This window comes from Salmo salar, chromosome ssa05 (genome assembly GCF_905237065.1).
Source record: "Salmo salar chromosome ssa05, Ssal_v3.1, whole genome shotgun sequence".
NCBI lineage: Eukaryota > Metazoa > Chordata > Actinopteri > Salmoniformes > Salmonidae > Salmo > Salmo salar.
In genome coordinates this window covers 31,226,752-31,240,528 of record NC_059446.1, presented here as the reverse complement: position 1 = coordinate 31,240,528, position 13,777 = coordinate 31,226,752, and the positions used below count along the sequence as shown (strand labels likewise).

General features: G+C 45.1%; 1 protein-coding gene across 1 annotated transcript in view; it reads left to right on the top strand.

The window, feature by feature from the left end:
* LOC106604621 (ankyrin repeat domain-containing protein 50) overlaps positions 1-13,480 on the top strand; it is a 38,744-nt gene extending 25,264 nt beyond the window's left edge. The window contains exons 4-5 of the mRNA XM_014199439.2: positions 9,160-12,701; positions 13,196-13,480. Of these exons, the coding sequence (XP_014054914.2) occupies positions 9,160-12,698 (3,539 nt within the window). The 3' untranslated portion in view covers positions 12,699-12,701; positions 13,196-13,480. The remainder of the gene's footprint in view (positions 1-9,159; positions 12,702-13,195) is intronic.
* The last annotated feature ends 297 nt before the right edge of the window (positions 13,481-13,777 follow it).

Below are 13,777 nucleotides of genomic sequence, written 5' to 3'. Positions count from 1 at the left end.
ATATTTTGGATGGTATCCCTAAAAGTGTTGACATGGAAATCGACTCATTTTATCTCCAAATATTTTTGGGGGAAGTTTCTCTCTCTCTCAGATTTGTCTTGAAGGTTAACATGATCAGGATTTAAGCTGAAAGAGCTTCTTCCCGGACTGTCTGATTGCCTTACTATGTTTGCCCTGCACTCTTTGTAAACAGCGGACAGCGAAACATTGTAGTCTTGACTGAAAATGACTGACTAATTATGTGAAAACTCATTCAGAATGCATGATGAAGCCCTGTCTTGTCTCCCTGTCAGAGTACAGTAGAACTGTAGTGATGGATACCATCTGCCCAATAAAGTTTTCAGTGCAGTATTGGCTGACACACACAGTATGGTATTCTCTTTTTGGCCATGTATAGCAACAGGATTTTAAGTCGGGCATATTTCAGTTTTCACCCAGGAATAGTGGCTGGAAGCCTAAACCCTTCCAGGGGACATTCTTCTGCCCTCCACAGGGAAATAATGTTTCACTTGTTCATTTCTTTATCGAGACAACATTTATCCATTGGGCTATTGAGCACAAATCTTTCCCATAACTAATGTCTACCACATACATACCTGTTACTCCCCCCACGCTTGTGTGTCACCATTTACGCTGCGTCCGTTCTCTGAAACGGTGGTTTTGTCAGCAGCTTTTGTTTCCTTCTCACGTCTCTTCAGAGAGAGAGAGTAGTCCACCCTAGTGAGGAGCTGCAGTCCACCCTAGTGAGGAGCTGCAGTTCACCCTGGTGAGGAGCTGCAGTCCACCCTGGTGAGGAGCTGTAGTCCACCCTGGTGAGGAGCTGTAGTCCACCCTGGTGAGGAGCTGCAGTCCACCCTGGTGAGGAGCTGCAGTCCACCCTGGTGAGGAGCTGTAGTCCACCCTAGTGAGGAGCTGTAGTCCACCCTAGTGAGGAGCTGCAGTCCACCCTGATGAGGAGCTGCAGTCCACCCTAGTGAGGAGCTGCAGTCCACCCTAGTGAGGAGCTGCAGTCCACCCTGGTGAGGAGCTGCAGTCCACCCTGGTGAGGAGCTGTAGTCCACCCTGGTGAGGAGCTGCAGTCCACCCTGGTGAGGAGCTGCAGTCCACCCTGGTGAGGAGCTGTAGTCCACCCTGGTGAGGAGCTGTAGTCCACCCTGGTGAGGAGCTGTAGTCCACCCTGGTGAGGAGCTGTAGTCCACCCTGGTGAGGAGCTGTAGTCCACCCTGGTGAGGAGCTGCAGTCCACCCTGGTGAGGAGCTGTAGTCCACCCTGGTGAGGAGCTGCAGTCCACCCTGGTGAGGAGCTGTAGTCCACCCTGGTGAGGAGCTGTGCCTCCTCCTCTGCTCCGGCTGTGAATGGACCATTCTTTGCACCAAAGCCAGGTGACAGGCCTGATTTACCACCACTGACCAGAAATGAAAATAGCAGGCCTCTCCTGCCCCCACCTTAGCTATCAGACCAGCCCTTGTCTGCAGACCCAAGCTTGGTTACGAGGGGCCGCAGAGCATAGGGCCCCTCCGAAAGAAAGTCAAAGCACTCAAACGTCTCCATCCTGGGAGTTGTTTTCTTCTTTTTTGTGCAAATGGAGAGGCCTCACTATATTCTGGCCTGCTGACAACACAAATATGGATGTAAAGCATCGAGGACTGTTAATTTATTCGACACCAGGAGAGGAATGCTCCCCAAAGAGGGATGAAGATGGTGTTTGGATGGCCTATCATTAACCAGCAGGCTCCACTGTCATGACATATTGTCATAGATGTAGAAAGCGTGGACATAGTACGGGTGATGTAAAATCATTAGAAATGGGAGGGATGTCAGTGGAAGTGACCATTCAAATAACTTTGTGCTAGATATGTGGGCCACTGATTTGTCAGGAAGGTATTGCTTACAGAATGCATTGCCTCAACGGACTAAAATATCCTTAAAATTATAGTATTTGGTTGTTCTATGGTTATTTCGATATGTTTGATTTAATACCTTTTGATCTAATACCTTTTGAGGCAATCAAATTGTTAAATATAACCTATATCTAATTATGGTTATCTACTAACATCATAGTTGCTGAGTTGGTGTTTACAGATTGTGCATCAGGTTTGTATTCCTATATGCTGGTTAGTCTCTGGGTCTGCGTGTTGAGCGCTACTTGGCTGTGCTGAAGACAACCATAATCCCCCTGAATGCTGTATTTACCACGAGCAGTCTGACAGCCAAGTAAATTACAGGTCTTCTGTGTCTGTGTATCTATGAGACCTTTGGTGCTGCACCGCAGAAACATGACTCAAGACACGGTTGAAGAACTCTGTCTCTTTGCCTTCTAGGTGATGGCCTTTTGGTATGCAGCATGGCCCTGCCAACAATCCCGGTTTCATATAACAAGATCAGTATTCTCTTTAGGTTTCTGTATAGGCATGTCGGTTCTCGTTTCGATACAGGGATCTTTAATTAGGTCTTAATTTGATTTCAGGAAAATAAATGCCCTATAATTTCTGGCAAGCCAATGGTTCGCCTTGCAACGGGGGGTAAAGTGTGCTAAAGACAGGGTGGTATGCCAGACTGACTCCGACTCTCATGCCAAGAATAACTTTGCAAGTACCTGATTTTACAGCGCGCTCTGTGAACATTCCATGGGCTGAGCTTTAAATCTGGTGCGTGGACATGCTGAACAAAATGGTTCCAGACTCTCTGCTGCACACCGATAGCAGATAGAGGTTTATTTGAAGTGACGGCAAATAAAACATGATTGGCATCCAAGGCTGGACACGTTACTCTGTGCCGAAAATTGAAAATCATAAAGAGTGGGTCAAAAAGGGCTGAAGGTAGCCTAGCGGTTAAGAGAATTGGGCCAGTAAGGTCGCTGGCGCGAATCCCCGAGCCGACTCGGTGAAAAATCTGTAGACGTGCCCTTGAGCAAGACACTTAACCCTAATTGCTCCTGTAAGTCACTCTAGACAAGAGTCTGCTAATGACAATACATTAAAACATATATAAATGAATTAGGTCATTAAGAGTTGAACCATGGCAAGATGTTACCAAAACAATACTGTTCTTTCTAGTAACTATTCTTTACTGGTTAGGTGATGTGGTAAGGATAAATGGCTGCCCTAGTTGTGAAACATAGTATCTCCATCAGTTTAATGCAGGCTTTCAAATGTCATCTGGAGAAAAAGGCTAGTCACTGGTGCAGCTGCATGTAAAAAGGAGGCTTCATGTCAATCCAGCTGTAGATATAGTGACCCGTTGTGGGTCAAAGACTAAAGCTGAGCATAGCCACCCAGGTGTGCTGCCTTATGCATTCATCTCATACCACTATCCTGTAGTATCTCTGGAATACAACACAGCGTTTCATTGGCTGGATATCTCCCCTAATCAGTCTGCAGGCTCTGCAGTGTTTCACATAAATCATCTTTGATAGATGTATTCCTGCAGCGTGTGATGCGTTTTCATGCAGGTGGCTTGATGGGACCATTAGATTGTAGACTGTAATACTAGGCGGTACTAAAGGGCCTTAAGTGTATACCTTTCAGTGTGCCCCAGTCCACTCAGTTACCACAACAGGTCTAACTGGAAGGTCTCCTCTCCCGTTTTGAAATTCAGGAGAGGGCACGTTCGGACAAGACCCGTTCATGCTTGTGCCACCAGGATTACTCTCTGCAAATTAATTGTTTGAATATTTATGTGGTCGTTTCCAGTGGCACGTTTAGTTCTGCTTCTCATGTCAGGATGCCGCGTAAGGACAAAAATTGCACAGAAATAATTTACATAGTTATATTTCTCCCAACAACTAAACTTGAGTACAGTTACAGTTTTCGTTTCTTACTTCTTTTAAATGAGACTTTCATAAATACCATCTTCCATCTACATTTCTCAATAACAAATAGACTATGGCATCTTTCCACAGTTCACTAACATTTGTCTCATGTAATCAGTGTTAGAGCGTGCAGCAAACATTTTTCAAAATGAAAAGGCAACTGAAGCTTTTAAGACTTATTTTTCTACAGACGGTTTGAGCAGAGTCTCGTCCCACATACTTGTGTTTGGGAGGCTGCCGTTTTCGGTGTTGGAGCCAAGACCTCTGCAGCTGTTGGACAGGCGTTTGTCGAGTGGGGGGGTGGGGGGGTTTACGGCAGGCTAGAGGAGAGGAGCTAGGGTTTCTGTTTACCTTTTGGATCTTATGACTTAATATGGTGGCACGCGAAGAACGTGACAAATTTGAGACGCTGTCGGTCAGAACCAGGACCATGGGTCAGAACCTGTAACCACCCCCCCCCACTCTGTACACACACACCCTACCTCATTTGTAATCTGACAACGGTTCCTCATTTTGTATTGGGCTGTGTCTCTCGTGGCTACTATCCAGTTCCGTAACGAGCAGCAGCTGGCTCAGAGGCCTGTACTCGGCACTGCATCCCTGGCCTGATGAATGCGTCAGTTGTTGGTTGGTTAGCTGTCCCTCTCTGTTCAGACCCCTGCCATCCATGCTCGTGCTGTTGCAGCCCCCCAGTTACAATTGACTGTGGTCCAGTTGACCTGGAAAGTTTCAAGGCCTGGCATCATGTCCTTGCCTGCAGTTAAAAGAAAACACGCTTCTTGAAAGGCCTGTGCAGCATGAGTCATGCAGACCTCTGATAGCAGTTAATTGTGTAGCTAGTGACTACATCTGCTACTGCGATGAGCCGAAGTTGTTGCCTCAACTTCCTCTTGTGTTCATCTGTGCCACACGAGAAGAACAATGATATTGCCATGACTGCACAGCAGAGTTTCAGGCCATATGAAGTGATGTCTGTGACTCAAGTGGGAATTGTAGGTCAGATTCCTCCATTTCTAGTAATTTAATTAAAAGACTTCTGGTGTGTTCAGACAGGGGGCCCATACTTGTTCATTTCTTTCTTTTCCTTTCTCTGGGCCTCTGGAAATGTTTTCAGGGATAATGCTCTATTTCAAGATGGCTGTGGTTAACTTGCTCCCTCTCTTTTCCTCCTCTTGACTTTTCCACATCACCAGTGTTCATGATGTACATGTGAACAACTATGTAGGAACTGGGGGAGGACAGTAGTCTCAACTGTAGGAGAGAAGGAGTGTATTTGTTGTTAATCATTGTCTAGAGAAAGAAATAACTGCTACAATTTGCTATGCAGTGCAGTCTGATTCACTGATACTCTGATGGCAGGTTACACATGTCTAAATCGAACATTGAGACAACCTTTTTAAAAGACAACATGCTCAGGCAAAGGCTCCCGGCTGGCTAAAATTGACTTTTAGGTAATCTGTCGTAGATATCGTTCAGTCCCCCCTCTTAATGGCCTCTTCCTCCTCTCGGGCAGTGGGTTTCCTGTCTCCGTTGGAGGGATCCCGAATGCTTAGCGGAGAATGAGACTGAGGTGGAGCAGGAGGCCACAGGGCCTGGGAGAGGCAGTGGAAAATACTCTGTTGCTAAAAACATTGACTGACACACAGAGGCTTTGGGTCATTGGGTTCTAAGTAATATTATGGTGATCCTACTGTACTCTGTTATTAGTGACTACATTAAGTAGGACAGATTAGCTGCATTGTTTTTTGTCGTTTCCGTTATAGCATGAAATGGTAATATACCACAGATAGCCGTTTGTAATTATTAGGAATGGCATTTTATAATCTAGAACATAATTAGCCGTAACTTGCATGAAACATTTTCTATTCTTCAAGGATTGGTTTATCGCACATGTATGAGTACTGCCAGGTTCATGTATCGAAAGCTACAATGACAATGATTAGAGGGGTGTGCCTCATGTACCTACATGTGTGGCTCCATTGCCCCTGTGTGGGATAAGGTTTCATAGTCTTCTTTCTGCATAGAATTATTAATGGAGGGAACAATGCCACAGGCTTTTTGATACATGTGCGCTGACAATCAAACCAACTCAGTTTGTAGTATTAATGGCACTGATTGATTCTGAGCATGTTAATTGTCTCTAAATGTTGTCATTAGTCTCTGTCTAGAATCCTCTCAGATGCTTACTTTGTAATGTTTGTTTTATTTATCATGTGGGTGTGTTTAAGGTACCTTGATTTAATTAACCCGGTTACCCTAACCCAGGCAGCAGGAAATGAGCCCATTTCTTCAGGAAACATTTAGAGGCGGCTTGTTTTTGATGATCTAGACAATTAGATAAAAGAAAGGAATTTAACACCCGTTTCCCACAGCAGGAGGCTCGTTTAGAATTGAGAAATATGTCAACATTGAACGAGTCTCCTGTTTCCCCTCTGCCCCAGAAGGCCTGAGACCATGGGAACCGTAAATAAATCTATGCGGAAATGCTTCCCCTGCCCTTGGGTGTGTAGCCTGAGCTAACTGCTTCAACATGAAGGAAGTTTCCCCCTACATGTCTGTTAGCAGTCTGGCATGGAGCAATTTTTCCCTATCTGGGAAAGGATTGCTACTGCACATTAGTGAGGTCATTCATTAAGACCCATGGTGATTTCTTTCTAAAAGTCTGGTCTGTGCATGTAGTCTGTTAATGAGTGAAGCAATATAGTTGTCTTATGGCCATCGCTGTACTATAAACTGGAAATGGCTCCCAGGTGTTACCTACTTTGTGGCTTTTTTCTCAAATATATTACAGTACAGGTCTCAATGCATGTTTCTGTGGTATGTGAGGAGAGATCATTTTAAGGAATTAGTTGGGCCCTGAGCTTTAAGGATTTTGATGTGTATTGTATGAGAGTCTTTCTTGCGTGCTTTATTTTCCAAAACTACTTACACTGAACAAAAATAGAAACACAACATACAAAGTGTTGGTCCCATGATTCATGAGCTGAAATAGAAGATCCCAGAAATGTTCTGTACGCACAGTAATCGTATTTCTCGCAAATTTTGCGCGCAAATTAATTTACATCCCTGTTAGTGAGCATTTCTCCTTTGCCAAGATAATCCATCCACCTGACAGGTGTGGCATATCAAGAAGCTAGTTAAAAAGCATGATCATTACACAGGTACACCTTGTGCTGGGGACAATAAAGGCCACTCTAAAATGTGCAGTTTTGTCACACAACATAATGCCACAGATGTCTCAAGTTTTGAGGGAGTGTGCAATTGGCATGCTGACTGCAGGAATGTCCAGCAGTGATGTTGCCAGAGAATTTAATGTTACTTTCTCTACCATAAGCCACCTCCAACATTGTTTTAGAGAATTTGGCAGTGCATCCAACCAGCCTCACAACCGCACACCACATTTACATTTACATTTTAGTCATTTAGCAGACGCTCTTATCCAGAGCGACTTACAAATTGGTGCATTCACCTATAATATCCAGTGGAACAACCACTTTACAATAGTGCATCTAAATCTTTTATGGGGGGGGTTAGAAGGATTACTTTATCCTATCCCAGGTATTCCTTGAAGAGGTGGGGTTTCAGGTGTCTCCGGAAGGTGGTGATTGACTCCGCTGTCCTGGCGTCGTGAGGGAGCTTGTTCCACCATTGGGGTGCCAGAGCAGCGAACAGTTTTGACTGGGCTGAGCGGGAACTGTGCTTCCTCAGAGGTAGGGAGGCGAGCAGGCCAGAGGTGGATGAACGGAGTGCCCTTGTTTGGCACATGTATGGCGTTGTGTGGGAGAGCCGTTTGCTGATGTCAACATTGTGAACAGAGTGCCCCATGGTGGCGGTGGGGTTTTGGTATGGACAGACATAAGCTACGAACACGATGGCAATTTGAATTCGCAGAGCTACCGTGATGAGATCCTGAGGCTCATCGTTGTGCCATTCTTCCATCACCTCATGTTTCAGCATGATTTCCGCCAATATCCACCAACTTCACACAGCCATTGAAGAGGACTAGGACAACATTCCACAGGCCACAATCAACAGCCTGATCAACTCTATGTGTCGCGCTGCATGAGGCAAATAGTGGTCACACCAGATACTGACTGGTTTTCTGATCCAAGCCCCTACTTTTTTAAGGTATCTGTGGCCAACACAAATACCTTTATTTATATATATATATATATATATATATATATATATATATATATATATATATATATATATATATATATATGTATGTATGTATGTATGTATGTATTCCCAGTCATGTGAAATCCATAGGTTAGGGGCTAATGAACTTTTGACTGATTTCCTTATCAATTGCAAGTCAGTAAAATCTTTGAAATTGTTGCATGTTGTATTTTATATTATTGTGTAGTATATTTTACAATCCTATTGATATGTCTTTGGTTAAATGTATTGGAATGATAATGCATTGTGTTTTCTTAGGATAATCAAAGGCCTTCTGCATCAAATACCCCTTTAGAGCATCAATTACAGCAGCTTTGTTTTCCACAGTCCTTCACAAAAGATCTGCCATACTGATGCTGAACTGATTACTCTGCCAGAGACCAGGGTCACGCTCTCAATTCCTTTGAAAGGTTTTATTTTAACATGGCTTTACCACTAATTAGTCTCTGCTTTAGGAAATGAAAGCTTGACGTAATAGAATTTTTCAAAGGTAAAAGATCAATGGGAAAATAGAGTGACTATATTCTGAAGGTCAGATGTCTTTCTGAGAATTTAGGGTCACCATGGGAAAATGCATTACTTGTCTTCGTATGAGTGCTGAAATTCAGTGGAAAGTGTCACGTCCTGACCCTAGTAATATGTCATTTTCTATAGTAGAGTAGGTCAGGGTGTTTTGGGGTGGTTTTCTATTTCTATGTTTATTCTAGGTTAGAGTAGGTCAGGGTGTTTTTGGGTGGTTTTCTATTTCTATGTTTATTCTAGGTTTCTATTTCTATGTTGGTTTATTTTGGGTTGATCACCAATTGGAGGCAGCTGGTCCACGTTGCCTCTAATTGGAGATCATATTTAAGTTGGGTTTTTTTCTATTGTGTTGGTGGGTAATTGTTTTCCGTTTTGGTTGTCTGTTGCCTGACGGAACTGTTTGCTGTCGTTTTATTTCTTTGTAAAAGTGTTTAGTTTTCAATAAAGAATAATCATGAGCACTCAACACGCCACATCTTGGTCTCCTCTATACGACACACATTACAGAAAGACTAATTATACCCGCTCTGTATTACTCTGATATACTGTAACACTGCCATATTAATATTGGAAATGTTTGGGAAGAAGTTGGTGGAAATTAAAGTTGGTGGTGAACTAATAGTTTTTTTTCTTCTATTTTCTAGGATTCCGTAAAATCAGCCTGGATGACCTTCGCAAAGCCTACATCGTCAAGGACGTGCAGCAGTACATCCTCCACAGGCTCGACCAGGAGGAGGCCCTTCGCCATCATCTTACCAAGGAGACGGCCGAGATGCTCAACCAGCTGCACATCAAAAGCAGCGGCTGCTTCCTGTACCTGGAGCGAGTGCTGGATGGGGTGGTGGAGAACTTCATCATGCTGCGAGAGATCCGCGACATCCCGGGCACGCTCAATGGGCTCTACTTGTGGCTCTGCCAAAGGCTGTTTGTCCGGAAGCAGTTTGCCAAAGTCCAGCCCATCCTTAACGTGATCCTCGCAACCTGCAGGCCGCTTACTGTCAAGGAGCTTTACTATGCTGTCTGGACCAAAAACATGGCCCTCACCATGGAGGACTTTCAGAAGAAGATGGATATCCTCTCCAAGTTGTTGATCGATGGCCTCAGAAGTACTAAGATCCTCTTTCACTACAGTTTTGCCGAGTGGCTCCTGGATGTTAAGCATTGTACCCAAAAGTACTTGTGTAATGAAGCGGAGGGACATAGAATGATGGCAATGAGTTACACTTGCAGGGCCAAGCAGCTCAAACCGCTGGAGGTGCAGGAGTTTGCCCTGCATCTGATCAAATCCAACATGCAGATAGACTCTTTCAACCTGGCTCTTTGGATGGTGTGGAATGGCACACCCACTAAAGACTCTCTTTCCACCTCCATACCTAAAGAACAGGAGGTGCTGCAGCTTCTGGTCAAAGCTGGAGCTCATGTCAACAACGAGGACGACCATGCCTCCTGCATAGTGCAGCAGGCATTGGAGAGAGAGGATTCCATTCGGACATTGCTAGAGAATGGGGCCTCTGTGAACCAATGTGACTCTAGTGGCAGAACTTTGCTGGCCAATGCTGCGTACAGTGGAAACCTGGATGTGGTGAACTTTCTCATATCCAGAAGAGCCAACATGGAGCTGGAGGACAGCCATGGACAAACGGCACTTACTCTTGCTGCAAGACAAGGGCACACTAAGGTGGTCAACTGCCTCATTGGCTGTGAGGCAAACATCAATCACACAGACCATGATGGGTGGACCGCCCTTAGGTCTGCAGCCTGGGGTGGGCATTCAGAGGTGGTGTCTGCTCTCCTCTACGCCGGTGCCAAAGTTGACTGTGCTGATGCCGACAGCAGAACCGCCTTGAGAGCCGCAGCTTGGGGAGGCCATGAAGACATCGTGCTGAACCTCCTCCAACACGGGGCAGAAGTCAACAAAGCAGACAATGAAGGAAGGACGGCTCTCATTGCAGCGGCATACATGGGGCACAGAGAAATCGTAGAGCACCTCTTGGAACACGGGGCAGAGGTGAACCATGAAGATGCGGACGGAAGGACAGCCCTCTCAGTTGCTGCTCTCTGTGTGCCTGCCAGTAAAGGTCATGCCTCTGTCGTAAGCCTCCTCATTGACAGGGGTGCAGAGGTCGACCACTGCGATAAAGACTGCATGACACCCCTTCTTGTGGCTGCCTATGAAGGACATGTGGACGTAGTTGATCTGCTGCTGGAAGGTGGAGCTGATGTGGATCACACTGACAACAATGGCCGAACGCCTCTTCTTGCAGCAGCATCCATGGGCCATGCCTCTGTTGTCAATACCCTGCTTTTCTGGGGTGCAGCTGTAGACAGCATCGACAGTGAAGGAAGAACTGTTCTGAGCATAGCGTCTGCTCAAGGGAATGTAGAGGTGGTCCGAACTCTGCTGGACAGAGGGCTGGATGAAAATCACAGAGATGACTCCGGCTGGACCCCACTGCACATGGCCTCATTCGAGGGTCACCGGCAAGTATGCGATGCCCTCATTGAGCAAGGTGCCCGATGCACAGAGGTGGATAACGATGGTCGAATACCCCTGATATTGTCTGCGCAAGAGGGCCACTACGACTGTGTCCACATTCTTCTGGAAAACAAGTCTTGCATCGACCAGAGAGGTTACGATGGGAGGAATTCTCTCAGGGCGGCTGCACTGGAAGGCCACAGGGATATTGTTGAACTGTTGCTGAGTCATGGTGCTGATATAGATTATAAAGATGCAGACGGACGCCCAACATTATACATATTGGCACTTGAGAATCAGCTAGCAATGGCGGAGTACTTCCTGGAAAATGGGGCAAATGTGGAAGTCAGCGACACAGAGGGAAGGACAGCCCTCCACGTGTCCTGCTGGCAAGGGCATGTAGAAATGGTCAGGATGCTGATCAACTATCATGCCGACGTGAACTCTTGTGACAACGAGAAGCGATCCGCCCTCCAGTCAGCAGCTTGGCAAGGCCACGCAAACGTTGTGCAGTTCTTGATTGACAATGGCACTCACGTGGATAATACATGTAATCAGGGGGCAACAGCGCTTGGCATTGCTGCCCAAGAGGGGCACAGAGATGTAGTGCAGATCCTTCTGGAGCATGGCGCTGACCCCAACCACGCAGACCAGTTTGGACGCACAGCCATGCGAGTGGCTGCAAAAGGGGGGCATTCAATGATCATCAAACTTCTTGAGAAGTATGGGGCCTCAAGTCTTAATGGCTGTAGTCCTTCGCCAGTACACACTATGGAACAGAAAATCCCACTCTCTGTATCTGGGAAAATGCACTCCCTCACAATCAAATCCAACAGCTCTGGCAGCACAGGAGCTGGAGATATGCAGTCATGTGGACGTGGTTTACAGAACGGTCCTGTCCACGCCTTCAGCTCCCCTTCGGAATCTCCTGACTCTACTGTGGACAGACAGAAGTTGTCTCTCTCAAATAATTCCCTCAAAAGTTCTAAGAACTCCTCACTGAGAACCACCTCGTCCACAGCTACTGCACAGACTGTGCCGATAGATAGTTTCCACGGAATGACCTTCACAGAGCAAATCCAGCAACACTCTCTGCCTCGCAGTCGGAGCCGACAATCCATCGTCTCACCTTCCTCCACCACCAAGTCCATTGGACATCAGCCGGGGTCTCCAAGTGAATTTGACTGGGATCAGGTTAAGCCAGGTCTCAAGTCGACCAAAGGGAGTAAGACCAAAAATACCATATCCAACAGCAAAGGGGGCTCTGGAGACAAGAAAAGGCTCAAGAGCATTGGCTCAACCCAGGGTCAGGTGTTAGAATATGAGATGACCCAGTTTGATAAGAGGATTGCGCTCAACAAGTCTGTAGCGAGCATTGCGGTGCAAGATCCTCATTGCAAGATCATGGTTGGTGGCTCCACCCAGCCAGAAGGGGGACTAACCCAAGAGCAGTTATTCATCCAACAGCAGAGCATTGCAGAGAAGAAGCGAAATGGCATTATGACCAACCCCAACTACCATCTTCAGGGCAATCAGGTTTTCCTCGGGAGGGTTTCTGTCCATAGGACTGTACAGAATAGAGGACACCAAGACGTTCTGGGGAACTACCCTATAGGGGAGACTGAATTAAGCCTTAAACAAGTCTTGAAACTGCAGATAGAAGGATCTGACCCTGGGTTTAACTACAAAAAGGAAACTCCATTATAGTTGGTAAGTGTTCAAACTAATCTGATGTCATGCTTTTTTTTAAGCATTAAACACTGGCTCTAGAGTTCTTCTGGGGTTCAACAGTTGTTTTATTAAGGATATAATAAGTAGATGATCAATTCAGACGTGCTTTATTTTCAGTATGATTTCAAATGGTTTCATTACATCTTGAAGATAGAAGTACAAGTTAACAACATGCAGGGATGGGATGTAGACTGAAGATCAGAATCCCTGTATACATGTCTGTATATTACTTGTATGATTGATAGCCACGTTGTTGATACAGTATGTTGTTATTAAAATACAATCTAATGACTCACTCACCACTACTGGAAACACTGTATGGAAATTTCCTGTCAATATTTTATTATCATTAGTAGAACTTAAACAAACTTTAACATGACTGATGCATTTCAAAGAATGTCCTTTTCTGGCCAAGAAGACTACAATGTTTTCCAACTCAGCACTAACCCAAATCATTTTCATTACCGTTTCAGATGTCTTGAATGCCATTCGTCATGCAGACATCGGAGGGAATGTGCCAAAGCAACTATTTTCATCCGCATAAGAACCGATTGAATTGTTTTCCACTCTCAAGTGGAACACCTCAGAAAACCTAAGGGAAGAATGTTGATCGCTGCACAAGGCTTACATGAACTGATACTTCAATGTGCCTACATCTGTTACAGTCTTCTCAGTGTAATCATGCACACTATCATTTAATTTAATGTATTGATATTTATGCAGTGTATGCACTTTTTAAAAAGAGAATGACAAACATGCATTTGTTCAGTCTCCCGTTTATGCTCATGTGTTTCAAACTAATTGTTCAAAAGGATCATATATATAATTTTTGTTTTTGTCCTGCAATCATACACACCAACAGCAATTTACCGCTGAGTACATTATCGCATCTGATCAGAGGGACATCAGGATAATCGATGACATGGGATAATGTTGTACGCATTGATACTCTCTCTTTCTGAAAACCCCAAATAATCGGTGTTAACTTTGTTCAGTGTGCTAAACATATACTATATATAAAGAAAAGTATGTGGACACCCCTTCAAATTAGTGGA